The sequence below is a fragment of the Ictidomys tridecemlineatus genome, chromosome 4, assembly GCF_052094955.1.
Source record: "Ictidomys tridecemlineatus isolate mIctTri1 chromosome 4, mIctTri1.hap1, whole genome shotgun sequence".
In the NCBI taxonomy this organism is placed as follows: Eukaryota; Metazoa; Chordata; class Mammalia; order Rodentia; family Sciuridae; genus Ictidomys; species Ictidomys tridecemlineatus.
The window spans coordinates 109,872,305-109,886,716 of NC_135480.1; the positions used below are offsets into that span (position 1 = coordinate 109,872,305).

General features: G+C 50.9%; 1 protein-coding gene and 1 long non-coding RNA gene across 9 annotated transcripts in view; one reads left to right on the forward strand and one right to left on the reverse strand.

Moving 5' to 3' along the window:
• The window catches only part of Kirrel3 (kirre like nephrin family adhesion molecule 3), a 560,323-nt gene that overhangs the window by 36,305 nt on the left and 509,606 nt on the right, over window positions 1-14,412 (reverse strand). For all 5 annotated transcript variants that reach the window (XM_078047301.1, XM_078047300.1, XM_078047302.1 and 2 more), the window contains exon 6: window positions 6,319-6,476. In XM_078047301.1, coding sequence (XP_077903427.1) covers window positions 6,319-6,476 — 158 coding nt within the window. The remainder of the gene's footprint in view (window positions 1-6,318; window positions 6,477-14,412) is intronic.
• LOC120889749 (uncharacterized) overlaps window positions 1-14,412 on the forward strand; it is an 83,458-nt gene that overhangs the window by 22,372 nt on the left and 46,674 nt on the right. The gene's annotated exons all lie outside the window — the stretch shown is intronic.

A 14,412-nucleotide genomic window follows, 5' to 3' on the forward strand; every position in this document is an offset into this window, starting at 1 on the left:
GCCACAGGGCAGTAGCTCTGGACTTTCTCCTATACTGTACAGCAGCTAGGCCTTGGTGGCCTGAGGACTCAGCACTTTCTTTACTGGGAGGCACTGGTCCTGGGCACAGGGACCAAAGGAGAAGGATGTGGCCAGTCCTAGCAGACAAAGGGATCAGGCCAAATAGCCCACAGGGCCAGAGTCTTCAGGTCGGCCTCTGAGCCAGGGTGCTTGACTGAGGTCCAAAAAGTTTCTGGAGGGCATATAATTTATCCCCCAGCTAGAGCCAGCACCACAGCACCACGCTGGCTTGGGGCTGTTCAGCAAACCTCACTGTGACTATAAATAGCTAAGTGATAATAAGAACAATTTCCTGGATGAGAATAAGACCTGGGGGTGGGGTGAGGGGAGGAGCGGAGGAGGGGACTGCATTGTTCTTCTCACCTCCTTTCTTCTGAGGTGCTAACAAGGGATATTTATATAACTTTGACTCTGCCTGGGGACCCCCCCCCAGTTGCTGGACTCTGGGTGTGGTGGCAGGGAGCCTGTGTGTGGGTGCCAGTGGGAGGGGGCAGGGAGGCTGGGCTCTAATTAGGTCTTCTGACTGCTTCCCCTCCTCTCCAGCCCAGCGTGCTCCTCTGCCTGGGAATGATGATTAATGACATATTTACTGTGTCCGGGCGTGTGCTTTCTGGGAAATACAAATTCTGGTTCAAGTTGTTTGTTTCACCTAATTAGAGAAAAAGGGAGATGTGTTCATTAAACAAAGGAGAAGGCAAGGAGAAGGCGAGCACCCGGGCTACCCGATCTGTACCCGGGTTTTCTCCTTGCCTCTTTTCTTCTTGATCTTTTCACCTCTCCTGTCTTCTTCCTTTTCTTTTGCTTCGTTTCTCTTTTATAAATCTCCCCTGATTGGCACTTTTCTCATATGCAAATGAAGCCTTGGGACTTGGTGGCCTTGAAGGTATCTTCCAGGTGGAACATTCTATCATTTGCTGATTCTCCTCACAGCCCACTCTCCCGCCCCTTCCAGCCCTGTGCCCCTCGCCTCCCCCTCCTTCATCTCTTCCCCTCACTGAACTTGCTCTGGGGATACACCTCAGACACTGAGCCCCCCACCTTGGACTTCAGAAACCTCCACTAGCATGCAAATCACCTGGGGGTGGGGGCGAATTATTAATTGCAAGTCACTAGCTTCTGGGGCCACGGCTTCCCTCCAAGGCCTCCCTCCAGCTCCATGGGTGCTAATGTGCTGCCAGTCTCCAGCCTCCTAGCTGTCCTGGCTGATTCATGTGACTGTGATGGCAATTCCTGGGGGGTCCATGTGCATGCATAAATATGGACCCTGGCTGACGCATGTGCAGCATGCACACCATGCAGAACATATATCATGTGCCCAGGAATAAGCATGCCAGGGTATATTTCTCCAGGGCTGGGTTTCTGTCCTTCACTTGTCTGCCTACGTGTACCTGTGCACCCGCCCTCCCACTGATCCCAGAGGTCATCCAGTAGACATTTGTCTCTCTGGTTTCCCAGCAGTGATCTGGGAGGCTGGACTGTGGGGGCAGATTAATACCCTTGGGGCAGTTGCCTAGTGTGGGTGGCAGTGGCTACTTTGCTTCTTTCAAAGCCACCAAGCCTCCCAGTGGGCAGTGGAGAGCAGGCTGAGCCCTCAGATATGGGCAGCCTGGAGGAAATGCAGTGTGTGGGTGTCCCAACCCTGGTACTAAATCTGGGCTGCTCATTGATATGCAAACTGCCTGGAGAGGCCCTGAGCAGGCCTGATTGCCTGGCAACAGGGCCTCCTCTCTTCTCCCTCCCCACTCACCTCCCCCACCTGCTGTGTCCCCCCTTTTTTTTTTTTTTTTTTTAATCACCTCTCTGCTTTCCCTGGTTATGGCTGCTTGGGGATCCATGTGGGCCTATTGTCACTTGGACTGTATGTATGGGTAAGGTATAGCACTGCACAGGGCCATTTGCCCCAGACCCTGCATCCAGCCTTGTGCCCTAGAACCAGAAGGGATGCTCTTCACAGAGGAGGCTGGGATAAGTGGCTGCCACATGACTCAGGTGGGTTAGAGGCTCTAGGCCCTAAGCTGGACAGATGGGAAAAAAGATGATGGGGTGACAGATTGGGAGGGTTGCTTAATGGAGAGTGAGAGGCCTGGGGGCTGCAAGTCTTCACCCTTTTTCTGAGCAGCTTAAGCTTGGGGCCAATGGAGGCCAGTGGTGGGCAGGTGAGTGGCCTCTGGGAACAAGCAGGAGGCTTGAAGCTGGAGGAAACAGAGGTAGCACTAGAAGATGGTACCTCAGGTCAAGTGGCTCTCCAGCCTGGCTGGTCCTTACACCAGGATCAAGGCCTAGTCCTCTACCTGGAGAATAGCAGGTAGGGCGGGAAGCTAACTCCCAGGCAATGGGGGAGGTTTTCCTCTGGACTTAGCCCATTCTCTTCCTTCCTTTTCCATCGTCTGTTCTTCCTCTAGGATTGTCGATGTGCTGGCTTTCCACATGAAGGCCATGTGACCTCCATTCTCATATCAGGCCCTGAGAAGCAGGAGGAAAAAGGAAGGAGCCTGGCTGTCCCAGATGCCTGGGACTAGGTGTCTTAGAAGAGACATGGAGGGTGCCAAAGCCACTGCCCAGACATGCAGCCTGTCCCATCCCCAGACCACCAGGAGAAGCATCACCAGCCTGGGTTGGTTAGAGGGCTAGAGGACCTTCTTTTCCCAGGCCTCCTCCTGGGAAAGGGCTTAGTATCCTGCAGGGATGAGGCCCTTCCTTCCCCTGCTGGTCACATGGTGGAAGAACAGAATTGACTAGCAATCTGGGGACTTTGAAACCAGGACTGGTTTTTATGAAAACGAAGCCAATATGATAGCTATGATTTTTACAGCTGTCTGACCTCTGGAGCTGGGGAGCTGAGGTTGGGGCATGCAGGCTCTGGGGGAAGGGAGCCCATAATAATACAAATATTTATAGGGCCCTTACTCCTTGCCATGCTCTTTACAAGGTCTTCTCAATGCATATTTTAAATCCCTCGGCAACACTAACATGTGTTTGCGATTATTATCATTCCATTTTTCAGTTGAGGAAACTGAGGCAGAAAGCTTAATATGTGATGGAGCCCAGGTTTGAACCTGGGTTTGTAGGATCCTGTGGCCCGCTGTACTCTGACACTCTGACACTGACACAGCATCTAGGGAATGCAGGTGTCCAGGTGGATCCCAGGGCCTGTGAGAATCCAGTGAAGGACTGGCGATAGTCTCACAAACTGGGCTTAATGCTAGCTTACTCTGCCAGGTGATTCTTGTTCAATCCTTAAAACCATTCTTTGACATGGGATAGGTGGTGGTGTTGCATCTATGGTACAAACAAGGACACTGAGGCACAGGGAGGATAGAAGGTGACAGAGCCTGGATTCAAGTTCAGACCACCCAGCTCCTGTGCCCACGGGCTTTACAATGGCCCATGCAACAAAGCTAAGGGCTTCAGACTGGAGAGCTGCCAGTTGCCTTAGGGATCTTTTCTGTGGACCTCGGAGCCTGCTTTCTTTGTGTGTACTTGTGCCTCTCTCTCTCTCTCTCTCTCTCTCTCTCTCTCTCTCTCCTCTTTCTCCTCTCTCTCCTCTCTCTCCTCTCTCTCTCCTCTCTCTCTCTCTCTCTCTCTCTCTCTCTCTCTCACATCCTTTGATCCCCCAGCCCCTCCTCTGGAGCTGCTCTGCCTTTGGAAATCAGACACAGCGTTTGGCCTATGATAATGGACCTTGAAGTCTGGAAGGCTCTGGGAGGGAAGAGGGCCAGGTGTTGCGGGGAAGAGTGGGAGGGCACTCTGATAGTCCCTAAAGCCCACACCACATGGCCCCTGCTGTACTCTCTGCCTCTCTCAGCTTGCTCTAAGTTATAGATCTGCAGCTTGCCAGAACTGGAGCACCTTTCCAGGGCGTCTGATCCAACCCTTCGTTTTGTAGATGAGGAACTGGAGCCCAGGGAGTGAGTTTCCTGAGGTTGCAGTGCAGGGAGTGAACCTGGCCCTGCTGCCTCCTGCGGCTTTCTGTGGCCACCTGCTGCCATTCCCTTCCTAGGATTCTGCACAGAGGTGGGCTGGGGCAGGGCTTCATGACCACATGAAGAGATTGTGCAGGACACAAACCCTGGGAGGGACTGAACCAGCATCCACACTGGAAGGAACACCCCTTCCAACCCTCCCCCTCCTTCTCTGGATGATCTATTTTCCGTGTCATATTTCTGTATTTCATAATATAATAGGGTGGCTCCAGCCCAGGATGCGAACAGAGGATTTATCTCCCAAGAGGCAGCTTCCCCCCATGGACTTGTGCCCGGGAGAAGGCATTGGTCCTGGGAGCTGGCTGCCGGCTCTGAGTGGCAGCCAAGCTTTGATCAGCAGCCCTGGCATGAACCTTTGGCAGGGTAGCCAGTTTTGGATGGGAAGGACACATTCTCAGAGGAGGGACAGCCTTGCCTCATATCCTCTGCTGATGGCAAAAGCCTTTCTTCTCTTTCCAGGATCCATGAAGAGGAGCCAGGGGTGGGCTGGGGCTGGGGAGCAAGCCGAGCACCTCCCCACTCTCTGAGGCTGTGGAGGAGAGCCCTGGGGTTCCGAGAGCTTCAGAGGCCATGAACCCTGACACAACTTCTGGGTGGGCTTGTGGGGTAGCTGCCCATCTGTTGGAGGCTATCGGGGAAGAACCCAGGAGAGAGACAGGCCTGAGTGTCAGGAGACAGTGGCTTCATCCTGATGCTGGCCACTGTACAGTTGAGAAGAGGACACAATTCCTTGCAATTTTCTGTCTCTAGAAAGAAAAGCTTAGATCCTCATCCTTTAAGGCCCTCTTCATCTGAAAGGTTCCATGTATATTATGCCTGTCAGAGAATCTATGCAGTCTCCTGGAGGGAAGTTTGGTTGGGGCTGTTTGAAAAGTACTTAGGATTTTGTATTTATTCAGTTATAGTGGGGTCAACAGAAGAGGAGGTCACTGCCATTGAATAGAAAGTTTATTACTCACAGTTCCCCAGAGGAGGGGTCATGTCATGCCACAACATGCCAGATAGGGTCACATGGGGGAAGAACCAGGGTCAGTCAGGGGCAGAGGGAGGGAGAGGAGCTGAGCCTGGTCTTGGCTTGTGTGGGAAGGAATGGGTGGGGCAGGGTTAGGCAGGCAGCTGAGCAGGTTTAGGTTTGGACAACTTGAATAACTTCGGTGGGTCTGGGCTTCACTTGATACCCAAACAAAATAAAATCTTGAGTTCTTTATAAAAACTAGCTCCCACTGGTTTTTAAAAATAGCTTCCGAGTCAGGAATCTTGGACAGGGCAGAACCTGCATTACCTGGCAGCCCTGGAATAGGGATATGATCCTGCCATGTGTGACAATGTTTTGACAGTTTGGGGCCCTAGGATGAGCTAACTCACTAACAACTTCCTTTGATATGCAGATCAGCCAAACCCGAGTCTAGGATGCCCAGTTGTCTAGGATGCCCAGTTAAATTTGAATTTCAGATAAACAGTGCATTATTTTTCAGCATAATCATCAGTCATTAATACATTCCATGCAATACTTATTTGGGACATGATTATAACTAAAATTTTACTTATTGTTTTTCTGAAATTGAAATTAAATTAGACATTTTTTTTTCTGAGTCCATTTAGGCTACTGTAGCTGAATACCATAAACTAGGTGACTTGTAAACCACAGAAACTTATTTCTGACAGTTCTGTAGGCTGGGAAGTCTAAGATCAAGGTAATTCAGAGTAGGGAGAGGGCCAGACATCTGGTTCCTGTATGGTAGTTTTCTCGCTCTGACCTCACATGGTGGAAAGGACAAGAGGTACCCCTTGGGCTTCTTGTGAGGGCACCAATCCTATTCAAAAGGACCCCACTGTTGTGACCTAGCCACCTCTGCAAGGTCCCCCTTCCTAAGTCATCCCTTAGGGGTAGAATTTAAACCTATGGGCTTTCCAAGGCCAGCCTGGCAGCCCTAGACCCTGGTCACTTCTGTCCATGAGTCTCCTCTTCTGATCATATCCTATTGTAGCATTTTCACCTTGTCCAGCAATTGCTTTAGGAAAGAGTGAGAGGGACAGAGAGTCAGACTAGTGGTGGGGGGGATGGAGGGGACATGATGTGAAAGAGAGAAAGAGGCGGAGCAAGACAGAAAACATGCAGAGAGAGATAAGGAGGGAGAGAAACACACACACACACACACACACACACACACACAGAGAGAGAGAGAGAGAGAGAGAGAGAGAGAGCTGCAGAGAGACAGGGAGAGCTGTCCTCTCTGCCTCTGAGCCCTCCCTGTCCTTCCCGGTCCTGGCTCACCTTGGAGTAGGTGGCCCCGTTGATGACTTCTCCCTTTCGCAGCCAGATGATGGAGGCGGCAGGCTTGGCGTTGTCTGCGTGGCAGGTGAGGTTGAGGGGGTCCCCTGCCCGCAGGCTGATCACAGGCCCCCCTAGGATCACGGGGTCATCAGGTGGCACTGCGGAAAGAGGAGCAGAGAAGTTAGGCTGGGGACAGCCCCTTCCTCCTTCCCTCAGGGTAGCTGGTTGGGTGAGTCCTGGGGGAGAAGCAATGATTAACCAAATCATCAACAAAACCCCATGGATCATGACAATAGCTGCACCAACAGCAGTGTTCCTGACACATGCATATCTGCAGAGCACATGTCAGTTTATCGTCTGGTCCATGATGAGCACGTGAAGGGACGCGGCATGTGTCCTCCTTAGTCTTTTAGATTTGGAAGCAAAATGCTGTGGCCCAGACGATATCTGTGGTTTCTTTCTTTTTAACTTTTTTTTTAAAGAATCAGAGTGCTATCCCACCTGACTCTGATTTAGTCTTCACAACAGTCTTTCAAAGCAAACACTATTATCCCAATTATAAAGATCCAGGAACCAAGGCTCAGTAGGATTAAGCGATTTGGTCAAGATCACACAGCAAATGCCAATACCTGGCAGAGCCAGGGCTGGAAGCTATGCCCGTACCCCTGGAGTTCAGGCTGGTTCCTTCCCTAGCAAGGGACAGGTGACAAAGTGATGCTTCAGGGTGGGGACAGCTCTCCAGAGCACTATGTAACCCTGGCATTGGCTGAGCATCCCCAGAGTCAGAATGAGTCTCTCCTGCCCTGAATTTTCCACTGTTCGTGATTGGTGGCTGGATTGGTAGCATGATTGGAGGCTGGAGGTCCCCACCAAGGGACCCAGAATGCCAGGAGAAGAAGAGCACTGCATTGCCCCACTGTGAAGAGTCCCTGTGCTCAACTGACATTTGCTAACTCTGGTGAGTCACACCTTTGGTCTCATGATCATCATGGGCTATAGGATGAGCAGTTTTGATGGTGGACCATTTTATCATTTAGAGAAGAGGCCCAGAGAAGTCAAGTGACTTGTCTAAAGACACAGAACCTCCTTCACTGTGCTCATGGACACACTGAGGGTCTCAGGACTCTGTTTCTCTCTGGACAAGATACAGAAAGGGAAGGGCTCATTGGAAACCACCTAAAGCCACTGTTTCTTGAGGAACCTGTCTCCCTTCCCCTTGGAGGACTGGGTCAGTTGGCTCTGGAGTGTAGGAGGGGCTCAGGGTCTCCCCTGACACAATAGAGGTGTGAGCTGTGTGTGTGCTCAGTGAATGAAGGGGTAAGTGGATGACTAAGGCTTGGGGACCTGGCATAAAGGGTCTTCCTGCTCAGTTGTTAGAGGAGGGCCATCCTTCCACCTAGAGTCTGAGAGAGTCTGTGTTTGTGGCTGTGGGTCTGGGAGTTCTTCATGGGGGACTGTGTTTTCCAGCATCAGTCCTCAGGGTGGCTCCCAGAGTTTGCCCACCTGCCGTGTCTTCTGGGGGCATCTCCCTGCCAGCCACCAGCCATCGGTCCTTCTTTTAGTCTACTCTGGCTTCTCTAAAACCTCTGGGAGGGCTCCACATGGGGCCAGATCAGTACCCAAAGCATCAAACCTTCAGGCTCATTGTTCACCCGCTCCCTGCCCAGCTTTGGAAGAGGACTGACCTGGCATTAACAACCCAGCAGTGCCACTTCTTGAGGAAACCAACCCCCAAGGGCTCTCAAGATGGGACCCCTGATCCCCTGGCAGCCAGCCCAGGACTGCAGGGATCCTGGCCTGGGAAGGAAGTCAGCCTAGTCCAGCGCTGCCTGGCCTGGGTTCTAAGCCAGATCTCCCCAGGGGAGCCTGGAGCTGCCAGGGTCAGAGGAAGCAGGCGGGTTTGGGCAGGACACAGCCCATGTTCGCCCACCCCAAACCTCTCATTAGCCCCCAAGGACTCCTTGGTGTGGGCGTGGCCGCGGAGCAGCCAGGAGGCTAATAAGGGCTTTCCATCAATGGCTGTGGACTAGCTGCCCAGCAGAAGGACTTCATCTGCCTGCAATGGGGTGGGCCCTTCCAGCAGGGAGAGCTGGGATTTGGAGGAGAATCCAGCCCTCATCCTGCACAAGGCCAGGGCCACTGGCCTTTCTCTCTGTGATGGCTGCACCCTGCCTCCACTGGGCACCCTCAAGGAAGAGTCACACCTGAGCTGCTGGGGACCAGGGAAGAGCCACTTGGAGCTTTTGGAACAGAATGAACTGGCCCAGCCTCGTCTCCTCAGCCTCCCCAGTGAGGAACCAAGGGATATGGATTTCAGGAAGATGTCAGGAAGGCTGGCTCCTCCCTGTGCTGGTTTCCTTAAGTATAAAATGTGAAGGTTCAACAGAGGACGAGGGAAGTTCTCTCCAGCATCGACATCTTTTGGGTCTGAGATGGGTTTGAGGGCTTGGCTGCCTGTTAGACTATTCAAAAATCCTGCTGCCAGGCTGCACTCTGACCAACTAGATCCCAGTCTCTGCAGGTGAACCCTGAGCATTAGGACTTTTTTTTTTTTTTTTTTTGGTAGAGGAGGCAGTGATTGGGAATTGAACCACTTAGCCACATCCTCAGTCCTTTTTATTTTTTTTTTATTTTTTTATTTTTTTAACTTATTCCTTGGTAATATTTTTATTTTTTTTCCATTTTTTTTATTGATTGTTCAAAACATTACAGAGCTCATGATATATCATCTTTCATACATTTGACTCAATTGGGTTTTGAACTCCCCAAATACATAATGCAGACTCACTTCTGTTACATACTCACATTTTTACATAATGGCATATTAGTGACTGTTGTATTCTGCTACCTTTCCTATCCCCTACTATCCCCCCTCCCCTCCCCTCCCCTCCCATCTTCCCTCTCTACCTCCTCTGCTGTTGTTCAATTCTCTCCCCTTTTTTCCCCCTCCCCCTTGCCCCTCATAACCTCTTATAATTTTGTGTATCACTGAAGGTCTCCTACCATTTCCATATGTTTTCCCTTCTCTCTTCCTTTCTCTCCCCCCATTCGTCTTAGTTTACTGTTAGTCTTTTCCTCATGCTCTTTCTTCCTGTTCTATTCTTAGTGGCTCTCTTTATATCAAAGAAGACATTTGACATTTGTTTTTTAGGGCTTGGCTAGCTTCACTTAGCATAATCTGCTCTAATGCCATCCATTTCCCTGCAAATTCTATGATTTTGTCGTTTCTTAGTGCTGCATAATACTCCATTGTGTATAGCTGCCACAATTTTTTTATCCACTCATCTATTGAAGGGCATCTAGGTTGGTTCCACAGTCTAGCTATTGTGAATTGTGCTGCTATAATCATTGATGTGGCCTTATCCGTATAGTGCGCTCTTTTAAGGTCCTCAGGGAATAGTCCAAGAAGGGCAATAGCTGGGTCAAATGGTGGATCCATTCCCAGCTCAGTCCTTTTTAATATTTTAATTAGTAAAAGGGTCTCACTGAGTTGCTCGGTGCCTTGCTAAGTTGCTGAGTCTGGCTTTGAACTCGGGATCCTCCTGCCTCAGCCTCCTGAGCTGCTGGGATTACAGGTGCCAGTCCCCATGATCCCCATATGTGACCTTGTTTGAGAGCCAATCTTCTCTGGGCTTTTTGCTCAGGTGCATAGAACTATACTACTCTGATCAAGGTGTAAAGGCTTGAGGGAGGGGTCTTCCCCCAAAACCCAACAGTGAGGCTTCAGCCATTTCTTCTTGCTTCCCTAGTGTTGTCTTTCAGGGATATTGGATTAGAGGGAGTGCGGATGAGGGGAGAAGGGAGTGGGGGCTGTTGTGGGAGTTCTCGGGAGAACACACACACATTCACACACACAAACATCCACCCTCAGAATGGGTCCTGATTACATCTTCCCAAATAAGTGGTTATCATGCTGGTTATTCATGTAGCCATGCATTATTGATTGGCCTTCGCCTCGCTGCACACCAGATGGGGGTAGGAGGGTGTGGGTAGGGGCTGGGGCAGGTGGGGGTGGGGATGGGTGAGGAAGGAGGATGTTTAGGGACCAGCCGGCTGAATAGAAATCAACACTCGCTCTTGGCAGCTGTAGCTCAGATGGGGGGCGGGGGCGACTCATTACCTCTGCATTCAGACTGGGGCCCAGGGCTGGGGCAGCTGGGAGGGGAGGAAGTTGTGGAGCAGCCCGAGCCTGGAGATGCATTATTCATACATCCCCCTCCCAGGATTGGTTATTATCCTGAACCACTATAGCGTTTGGTCTCCTAATTTTTAATCACAAGGAAGGTGGAAGCGTTAGCCTTTTTGTGATTAATCCGGAGATAAAAATAGTTGACTGTTTTGGTGTTGTGCCTATTGTCAGTCAGGAAGAAAAATTGCATTAACTGTTGGGGGACGGAGGCCTGGGGGAGACCTGATCTTCTCTCAGGCAGAGTGCGTGTGCCGGAGCTGGACACTGGCCCTGAGGGAGGCCACACCCTGCCTCAGACGGGCTGGCATGAGGAGACGACAGCACCCACCTAGTTCCTGGGGCACTACTTAGGAAAGGAGCAAACATTCCAGAGAAGATTCCGCCATAATGGAGGTGGCAGCTCTTTGCATTTTACTGTCTTGACATCTAGGATTTGGGCAGTAGCTGAGGGTCCCATCCCTGCTCTTCCTCTCCCTGACACCTGCTGTGGTGGGCAATGTGGGCCATGGATCTCTCTCCCTGTGTGTGCAGGGAGCTCCTGAAGGCTTTCTAATGAGCTCTGCTGCCAAGCACAAGGGGGTCCCTGTGGAAGGGTGGGGTGAGGAGACACCACACAGCTCAGCTCTTCACTGACAGAGATGGAAACTGAGGCCAGAGAGCACAAGGGGCTGTCCCAAAGTTGCTGGTGAGGGAGGTCGAAGAAGGATGAAGTGGGCTTGGGAGGTGCATCCTGGCTCCAAGTGGGGAGGTCAAGCTTTCATCTGTTTTGTGAACTCAGGTTCTCACTTCCTTTCTACCTGAATAAGATTCTGTAGCTAAAAATGTCTGAAACGACCGCCCAGCCCTGTAGCTCTAAGGAGCGCTCCCATGAAGACCTGGGGCATCAGCATGTGGTGAGGGGGTCCTTCCCATAGGACAAAACAGAGGCCAGACAGAAGGCTGGGGTCAGAGGCCTCTGCTCCATTCTGGAATTGCTGTCCACTCAGGGCCTCTGTGCCCAGTGACTGCACAAGGGTCAAGCTCGTTGACCTGTTGGCCAACCTTGGCCGAGCAGCCTGGGAAGACTCTTTGCGGACAACACCACAGGTTTCCCCAGAGTCCACCTGGTCACTTAAGGGGGCCCTGCCTGGGTTTCCAGAAATTCCCCAGATGCTCTGACACCCCAGATGTTGCATGTCCACAGAAGTCCCCTCTGGGGCACAGTTGTGGCTTGAATCAGCGGTACCGACAGGGCAACAAGAGGTCAGCTCGGTCATCCTCCTGCCTTCAGACAGCACAGTGGGGAAACTTACAGATGCTTAGCCCTTTGTGGAGCAGGGCTGGGTCTGCAACAACTAACAGCGCATTCTCCACAAAGCGTGTGCAGAGTGGCCTATTCAAAACCAGAATCTAGTAGGGCCCTACTCTGCTTCGAGGGCTCCCCACTGCACTTGAACTTCTTGATGCTGCCTGCAAGAATCCAAACCCACGGTCCTCGCTGCCCCCAGCACATCAGTTTGTTCCACCTGCTTCTCGCTTCCCAGGTCCTGGCCCCATCAGCTGTTCTGTCTGCTGGACAATCAATCGCCTCCTTTGCCCAGGGCGTTGCCCTGGCTCTCTGTCTATCTGGCATGCTCTTTTCTGCCTTCATCCTGCTGCCTTCTTCCTATTGATCAGGATGCACCTCCAATGTCACCTCCTCAGAGAGGACCTCCTTGACCACCCCAAGCTACAGCCCCTTGATGTCTCTTCATTACATCACCCCACTTCATCTCTCCCATTACTGGCTTTATTTATTACCTATGACCTCTTAGTAGAGAGGAGTACAAAGACCTTGTCTGCTTTGGTCATTGTGGCATTGCTGTGCCTAGATGAGTACCTGGCACTTAGTAGGGGCTCAATAAATATTTTCAAATAAATAAAATATCCTCAGCAGGAAGGGGGCACAGATGTTGGCTTCTGAGGTAAGCACTTTTTATAGTGTGTGTGTGTGTGTGTGTGTGTGTGTGTGAGTGAGTGTAGAGGACACATGGGGGTGGGAGGAAGGAGTGTTGGGGAAGTAGTGGATAAAGAAGAGGCACTTCCTAGGCTTGACTGAGACAGCTCTGCTGGAACTATCTGGCTTGGCACTAGGGCCTTTCTGGAGAGAGGGAAGCCAGGGCTGGGGAGCGCTTGGTGCTGGGACTGGGGTTGGTTCTCAGTAGCACCAGCCTTCTTGGAAGGAGAGGAACCCCATTCTGATTTGCCTGGATCCCAGGCTAGAGGGAGGACAGTGGGCTAAGCATAGTGACAGATCAGATACTTGTCTGAGTGAGGAGATTTGTGGCTGGCAGTTTGCATTTCTTTGCTTTTGGGGTTCAGCCCCAGGCCCCAGAGGCTCTGGGAAAGGGGGTGGTTCAGTGGCTGAGCCTGTACTAGGAGTCCCATTGTTGACTAGAGATGGGAGAAGGCCCCTGGGCTCAATTCTCACACTGAGAATCTTCTTTGTCCCAATGTCCCCAGCTTCCACTCCATGCAGCCAGCCAGAGTTCCTTTCTGCCCTGCCTCCCTTCATCCCCAAATTGCTGCTTCCATTTTCTTTCAGGGGCCTCTTCCATGTTACAAATTGTAACAGCACATGCACTGTCCTCTCTGAGCTAATGGTGAGACCCTGATAACTCAAAGCTGGTGCCTGGATGCACCTGTGTGTGGCATAGGCGTCCTCTGGGAGCTCATTCGAAAGCACTCCCTGTGTTCCACCTTGGAATTCCCAAGTCAGAATCTGCATTTTTTCCCCCTGGTACTGGGATTGAAACCAGGGTCTCTCACATGCTAGACTAGCAGTCTACCACTGAGCTACACCCCTGGGCCTTCCTAATTTTATTTTTGTGAGAGGGTCTTGCAAAGTTACTGAAGCTGACCTCCAACTTGCGATCCTCCTACCTTGGCCTCCCTAGTCACTGAGATTACATGTGTGCTTCACCCTGCCCTGGTCAGATTCTGTTTTTGAAAAAGATCCCAGAAAATTTGTGTGCATATTCGAGTTTGAGAAGCGCTGCTCTAAGGCGGTGGTTCTAGGAGGAATTTCAAACTGATGAACTCTAGGAGAAGCTCACTGGACAAGGAGAGCACTGATGACTGCCCTGGTTCCTTCATTGGCTTCCTGCTAGCTCTGGTCCTATCTGGCTTTCAACCTGGAGAAGAGATGCAGACTCTTTGCAACCTGGCTTTGAAGTCAGAGGTCCTTATTTCAGAATAGGTCCTCTTCAAATGCCATTTCTTTAGCTTGAAATGCTGGTTTTCTTTTTCCCCTCTTCTCCTGGGTGGCCCGTACCCAGCCTTTAAGACATTGCTAAGAGGTCACCCTCTCCAAGAAGTATTTCCTGAATCTCCCAGTGATACTAGGTGACTTCTGACTCTATCCCATGGCATTCTGGGCATGCTCCCATCTCAATATCTAACATGTCTCATGGAAATATCTGCATGTGCTATCTCTCCCTTAGGCCATGATCTCATCCATTGATCCCCATTGCCTGGTAGAGCACCAGCCACACAGGATGCAGGGGCGGCATGATGTTTGCTGGGCTTAACTAGGCAGGAGTCCATCACTTTACCAGTCAAGTGTTTGTGGACAGGTGATATAATCTCATAACTTTAATTCTCTTATCTGAGAAGTGGGATAAAAAATGCTTATCCAGCAGGATTATTAAGCAGATTTTAATCATCTTTAAGATATAAAGAATCTGGCAAGGACTTTGCAAAGGGCTACATACATCTTGGTTACTATGTTTAATTTTTAAGAAGAATAACATTTAGGGGTTATATGAGAGGCATTGTGCTAAGGATCTCTTGATCTGTTTTCAATATCCCTTGACACAGGATTTATAAAGATTTCCATTTTACCCAGGCACAAGGGTGCGCACCAGTAATCCCAGTGGCTTGGGAGG